The sequence below is a fragment of the Salvelinus alpinus genome, chromosome 10 (genome assembly GCF_045679555.1).
Source record: "Salvelinus alpinus chromosome 10, SLU_Salpinus.1, whole genome shotgun sequence".
In the NCBI taxonomy this organism is placed as follows: domain Eukaryota; kingdom Metazoa; phylum Chordata; class Actinopteri; order Salmoniformes; family Salmonidae; genus Salvelinus; species Salvelinus alpinus.
This window is the reverse complement of record NC_092095.1, coordinates 69338984-69346483: the sequence shown is the minus strand read 5'-3', so window position 1 is coordinate 69346483 and position 7500 is coordinate 69338984. Positions and strand designations below refer to the sequence as shown.

At 36.1% G+C, this 7500-nt stretch overlaps 1 protein-coding gene across 3 annotated transcripts in view; it reads left to right on the top strand.

Moving 5' to 3' along the window:
• Positions 1 to 7500, top strand: part of LOC139532762 (E3 ubiquitin-protein ligase HECW2-like) — an 84288-nt gene that overhangs the window by 43277 nt on the left and 33511 nt on the right. For all 3 annotated transcript variants that reach the window (XM_071330774.1, XM_071330772.1, XM_071330773.1), the window contains one exon: positions 1311 to 1405. In XM_071330774.1, coding sequence (XP_071186875.1) covers positions 1311 to 1405 — 95 coding nt within the window. The remainder of the gene's footprint in view (positions 1 to 1310; positions 1406 to 7500) is intronic.

Here is a 7500-nt window from a genome sequence, read left to right as displayed (position 1 = left end):
TAGAACAATAGAAGCCTTCTGTGTGTGTGTGTTCAGGATGATTAGAACAATATAAGTCTTCTGTGTGTGTGTGTGTTCAGGATGATTAGAACAATATAAGCCTTCTGTGTGTGTGTTCAGGATGATTAGAACAATAGAAGCCTTCTGTGTGTGTGTTCAGGATGATTAGAACAATAGAAGTCTTCTGTGTGTGTGTTCAGGATGATTAGAACAATAGAAGTCTTCTGTGTGTGTGTGTGTTCAGGATGATTAGAACAATAGAAGTCTTCTGTGTGTGTGTTCAGGATGATTAGAACAATAGAAGTCTTCTGTGTGTGTGTTCAGGATGATTAGAGCAATAGAAGTCTTCTGTGTGTGTGTGTGTTCAGGATGATTAGAACAATAGAAGTCTTCTGTGTGTGTGTTCAGGATGATTAGAACAATAGAAGTCTTCTGTGTGTGTGTTCAGGATGATTAGAGCAATAGAAGTCTTCTGTGTGTGTGTGTGTTCAGGATGATTAGAACAATAGAAGTCTTCTGTGTGTGTGTTCAGGATGATTAGAACAATAGAAGCCTTCTGTGTGTGTGTTCAGGATGATTAGAACAATAGAAGTCTTCTGTGTGTGTGTTCAGGATGATTAGAACAATATAAGTCTTCTGTGTGTGTGTTCAGGATGATTAGAACAATAGAAGTCTTCTGTGTGTGTGTTCAGGATGATTAGAACAATAGAAGCCTTCTGTGTGTGTGTTCAGGATGATTAGAACAATAGAAGTCTTCTGTGTGTGTTCAGGATGATTAGAACAATAGAAGCCTTCTGTGTGTGTGTTCAGGATGATTAGAACAATAGAAGTCTTCTGTGTGTGTGTTCAGGATGATTAGAACAATAGAAGCTGTCTGTGTGTGTGTTCAGGATGATTAGAACAATAGAAGTCTTCTGTGTGTGTGTGTGTTCAGGATGATTAGAACAATAGAAGTCTTCTGTGTGTGTGTTCAGGATGATTAGAACAATAGAAGTCTTCTGTGTGTGTGTTCAGGATGATTAGAACAATAGAAGTATTCTGTGTGTGTGTTCAGGATGATTAGAACAATAGAAGCTGTCTGTGTGTGTGTGTTCAGGATGATTAGAACAATAGAAGCTGTCTGTGTGTGTGTTCAGGATGATTAGAACAATAGAAGCTGTCTGTGTGTGTGTTCAGGATGATTAGAACAATAGAAGTCTTCTGTGTGTGTGTGTGTTCAGGATGATTAGAACAATAGACGTCTTCTGTGTGTGTGTGTGTTCAGGATGATTAGAACAATAGAAGCTGTCTGTGTGTGGTTCCTTCCTCAGCTGAGACTAAGATCTGCTTTAAGTACTACCATGGAGTGAGTGGTGGCCTGAGAGCAACAACCCCCTGCATCACCGTCAACAACCCAGGACTTCCTGTGAGTCTGTCTGTCTGTCTGTTTATGAAGGAGTTTTTATGTATCAAGTAACTGTATGCCAGATGGTGTAGCTGCATCTTAGGCAAGCTTATCTGGTTGTGTAGAGAGAGATGTGTGTGTGTGTGTGTGTGTGTGTGTGTGTGTGTGTGTGTGTGTGTGTGTGTGTGTGTGTGTGTGTGTGTGTGTGTGTGTGTGTGTGTGTGTGTGTGTGTGTGTGTGTGTGTGTGTGTGTTCTTAGATATCAATCTGAATATGTCAGTTGGACTATATTAGATATCACTCTGAATGTATCAGTTGGACTATATTAGATATCACTCTGAATGTGTCAGTTGGACTATATTAGATATCAATCTGAATGTATCAGTTGGACTATATTAGATATCACTCTGAATGTATCAGTTGGACTATATTAGATATCAATCTGAATGTGTCAGTTGGACTATATTAGATATCAATCTGAATGTGTCAGTTGGACTATATTAGATATCACTCTGAATGTATCAGTTGGACTATATTAGATATCAATCTGAATGTGTCAGTTGGACTATATTAGATATCACTCTGAATGTATCAGTTGGACTATACTAGATATCAATCTGAATGTATCAGTTGGACTATATTAGATATCAATCTGAATGTGTCAGTTGGACTATATTAGATATCAATCTGAATGTGTCAGTTGGACTATATTAGATATCACTCTGAATGTGTCAGTTGGACTATATTAGATATCAATCTGAATGTATCAGTTGGACTATATTAGATATCACTCTGAATGTGTCAGTTGGACTATATTAGATATCAATCTGAATGTATCAGTTGGACTATATTAGATATCACTCTGAATGTATCAGTTGGACTATATTAGATATCACTCTGAATGTGTCAGTTGGACTATATTAGATATCACTCTGAATGTATCAGTTGGACTATATTAGATATCAATCTGAATGTGTCAGTTGGACTATATTAGATATCACTCTGAATGTGTCAGTTGGACTATATTAGATATCACTCTGAATGTATCAGTTGGACTATATTAGATATCACTCTGAATGTATCAGTTGGACTATATTAGATATCACTCTGAATGTATCAGTTGGACTATATTAGATATCACTCTGAATGTGTCAGTTGGACTATATTAGATATCACTCTGAATGTATCAGTTGGACTATATTAGATATCACTCTGAATGTATCAGTTGGACTATATTAGATATCACTCTGAATGTATCAGTTGGACTATATTAGATATCACTCTGAATGTATCAGTTGGACTATATTAGATATCACTCTGAATGTATCAGTTGGACTATATTAGATATCACTCTGAATGTGTCAGTTGGACTATATTAGATATCACTCTGAATGTGTCAGTTGGACTATATTAGATATCACTCTGAATGTGTCAGTTGGACTATATTAGATATCACTCTGAATGTGTCAGTTGGACTATATTAGATATCACTCTGAATGTATCAGTTGGACTATATTAGATATCACTCTGAATGTGTCAGTTGGACTATATTAGATATCAACTCTGAATGTGTCAGTTGGACTATATTAGATATCACATCTGAATGTGTCAGTTGGACTATATTAGATATCACTCTGAATGTGTCAGTTGGACTATATTAGATATCACTCTGAATGTGTCAGTTGGACTATATTAGATATCACTCTGAATGTGATCAGTTGGACTATATTAGATATCACTCTGAATGTATCAGTTGGACTATATTAGATATCACTCTGAATGTATCAGTTGGACTATATTAGATATCACTCTGAATGTATCAGTTGGACTATATTAGATATCACTCTGAATGTATCAGTTGGACTATATTAGATATCACTCTGAATGTATCAGTTGGACTATATTAGATATCACTCTGAATGTATCAGTTGGACTATATTAGATATCACTCTGAATGTGTCAGTTGGACTATATTAGATATCACTCTGAATGTGTCAGTTGGACTATATTAGATATCACTCTGAATGTGTCAGTTGGACTATATTAGATATCACTCTGAATGTGTCAGTTGGACTATATTAGATATCACTCTGAATGTATCAGTTGGACTATATTAGATATCACTCTGAATGTATCAGTTGGACTATATTAGATATCACTCTGAATGTATCAGTTGGACTATATTAGATATCAATCTGAATGTGTCAGTTGGACTATATTAGATATCAATCTGAATGTGTCAGTTGGACTATATTAGATATCACTCTGAATGTATCAGTTGGACTATATTAGATATCACTCTGAATGTATCAGTTGGACTATATTAGATATCACTCTGAATGTATCAGTTGGACTATATTAGATATCACTCTGAATGTATCAGTTGGACTATATTAGATATCACTCTGAATGTATCAGTTGGACTATATTAGATATCACTCTGAATGTGTCAGTTGGACTATATTAGATATCACTCTGAATGTGTCAGTTGGACTATATTAGATATCACTCTGAATGTGTCAGTTGGACTATATTAGATATCACTCTGAATGTGTCAGTTGGACTATATTAGATATCACTCTGAATGTATCAGTTGGACTATATTAGATATCACTCTGAATGTATCAGTTGGACTATATTAGATATCACTCTGAATGTATCAGTTGGACTATATTAGATATCACTCTGAATGTATCAGTTGGACTATATTAGATATCACTCTGAATGTGTCAGTTGGACTATATTAGATATCACTCTGAATGTGTCAGTTGGACTATATTAGATATCACTCTGAATGTATCAGTTGGACTATATTAGATATCACTCTGAATGTATCAGTTGGACTATATTAGATATCACTCTGAATGTGTCAGTTGGACTATATTAGATATCACTCTGAATGTGTCAGTTGGACTATATTAGATATCACTCTGAATGTATCAGTTGGACTATATTAGATATCACTCTGAATGTATCAGTTGGACTATATTAGATATCACTCTGAATGTATCAGTTGGACTATATTAGATATCACTCTGAATGTGTCAGTTGGACTATATTAGATATCACTCTGAATGTATCAGTTGGACTATATTAGATATCAATCTGAATGTATCAGTTGGACTATATTAGATATCACTCTGAATGTATCAGTTGGACTATATTAGATATCAATCTGAATGTGTCAGTTGGACTATATTAGATATCACTCTGAATGTATCAGTTGGACTATATTAGATATCAATCTGAATGTGTCAGTTGGACTATATTAGATATCACTCTGAATGTATCAGTTGGACTATACTAGATATCAATCTGAATGTATCAGTTGGACTATATTAGATATCAATCTGAATGTGTCAGTTGGACTATATTAGATATCAATCTGAATGTGTCAGTTGGACTATATTAGATATCACTCTGAATGTGTCAGTTGGACTATATTAGATATCAATCTGAATGTGTCAGTTGGACTATATTAGATATCAATCTGAATGTGTCAGTTGGACTATATTAGAAATCACTCTGAATGTATCAGTTGGACTATATTAGATATCACTCTGAATGTGTCAGTTGGACTATATTAGATATCAATCTGAATGTATCAGTTGGACTATATTAGATATCACTCTGAATGTGTCAGTTGGACTATATTAGATATCAATCTGAATGTGTCAGTTGGACTATATTAGATATCACTCTGAATGTGTCAGTTGGACTATATTAGATATCAATCTGAATGTATCAGTTGGACTATATTAGATATCACTCTGAATGTATCAGTTGGACTATATTAGATATCACTCTGAATGTGTCAGTTGGACTATATTAGATATCACTCTGAATGTATCAGTTGGACTATATTAGATATCAATCTGAATGTGTCAGTTGGACTATATTAGATATCACTCTGAATGTGTCAGTTGGACTATATTAGATATCACTCTGAATGTATCAGTTGGACTATATTAGATATCACTCTGAATGTGTCAGTTGGACTATATTAGATATCACTCTGAATGTATCAGTTGGACTATATTAGATATCAATCTGAATGTGTCAGTTGGACTATATTAGATATCAATCTGAATGTGTCAGTTGGACTATATTAGATATCACTCTGAATGTATCAGTTGGACTATATTAGATATCACTCTGAATGTGTCAGTTGGACTATATCAGATATCAATCTGAATGTGTCAGTTGGACTATATTAGATATCACTCTGAATGTATCAGTTGGACTATACTAGATATCACTCTGAATGTATCAGTTGGACTATATTAGATATCACTCTGAATGTATCAGTTGGACTATATTAGATATCAATCTGAATGTGTCAGTTGGACTATATTAGATATCAATCTGAATGTGTCAGTTGGACTATATTAGATATCACTCTGAATGTATCAGTTGGACTATATTAGATATCAATCTGAATGTGTCAGTTGGACTATATTAGATATCACTCTGAATGTATCAGTTGGACTATATTAGATATCAATCTGAATGTGTCAGTTGGACTATATTAGATATCACTCTGAATGTATCAGTTGGACTATATTAGATATCAATCTGAATGTGTCAGTTGGACTATATTAGATATCACTCTGAATGTATCAGTTGGACTATATTAGATATCAATCTGAATGTGTCAGTTGGACTATATTAGATATCACTCTGAATGTATCAGTTGGACTATATTAGATATCACTCTGAATGTATCAGTTGGACTATATTAGATATCAATCTGAATGTGTCAGTTGGACTATATTAGATATCACTCTGAATGTATCAGTTGGACTATATTAGATATCAATCTGAATGTGTCAGTTGTACTATATTAGATATCACTCTGAATGTGTCAGTTGGACTATATTAGATATCACTCTGAATGTATCAGTTGGACTATATTAGATATCACTCTGAATGTATCAGTTGGACTATATTAGATATCACTCTGAATGTATCAGTTGGACTATATTAGATATCAATCTGAATGTGTCAGTTGGACTATATTAGATATCACTCTGAATGTGTCAGTTGGACTATATTAGATATCACTCTGAATGTATCAGTTGGACTATATTAGATATCACTCTGAATGTATCAGTTGGACTATATTAGATATCACTCTGAATGTGTCAGTTGGACTATATTAGATATCAATCCGAATGTGTCAATCTGAATGTGTCAAAAGTGAAATAACAATACAAATTAACAAAATAATAGACATTTCAAATGTCATATTATGTCTATATACAGTGTTGTAATGATGTGCAAATAGTACAAAAGGGAAAATAAATAAACATAAATATAGGTTGTATTTAGAATGGTGTTTTCTCTCTCTCTCTCTCTCTCTCTCTCTCTCTCTCTCTCTCTCTCTCTCTCTCTCTCTCTCTCTCTCTCTCTCTCTCTCTCTCTCTCTCTCTCTCTCTCTCTCTCTCTCTCTCTCTTTCCACTCCTCTCTCCCCCCTCCCTCCCTCCCTCCTCTCTTTCTCCTCTACCCCCCTCTCCCCCCCTCCCTCCATCCCACCATCCCTCCCCCTCTCTCTCTCTCCCTCCCTCCCTCCCTCCAAACATCCCCCTCTCCCTCCCTCCCTCCATCCCTACCCCCCTACCCCTCTCCCACCCTCCAAACCTCCCCCTCTCCCTCCCTCCCTCCATCCCTACCCCCCTACCCCTCTCCCACCCTCCAAACCTCCCCCTCTCCTTCCCTCCCTTCATCCCTACCCCTCTACCCCTCTCCCACCCTCCAAACCTCTCCCTCCCTCCCTCCATCCCTACCCCCCTACCCCTCTCCCACCCTCCAAACCTCCCCTTCTCCTTCTCCTTCCCTCCCTTCATCCCTATCACTTCCTGAGTTCACTAATACCAGCTGGCACAAATTAATTTGATATGAAATTCAGAGCGTTAATCTTCCAATCGGAGGAAGCGTCTGGCAGGCAGCCATGTTGGTTTTATGACAGGATTTGACAGATTACCAGATGCCCAGTCCACCTGATCTCTCTCTCTGACCCTCCTATATATCACTCTCCAAAATATCTCATTGTTACACTGTGCTGTACTGCTCTGTGTTGATGGTATATTTTCCAGTCTTGTTGACCCTCAACCAT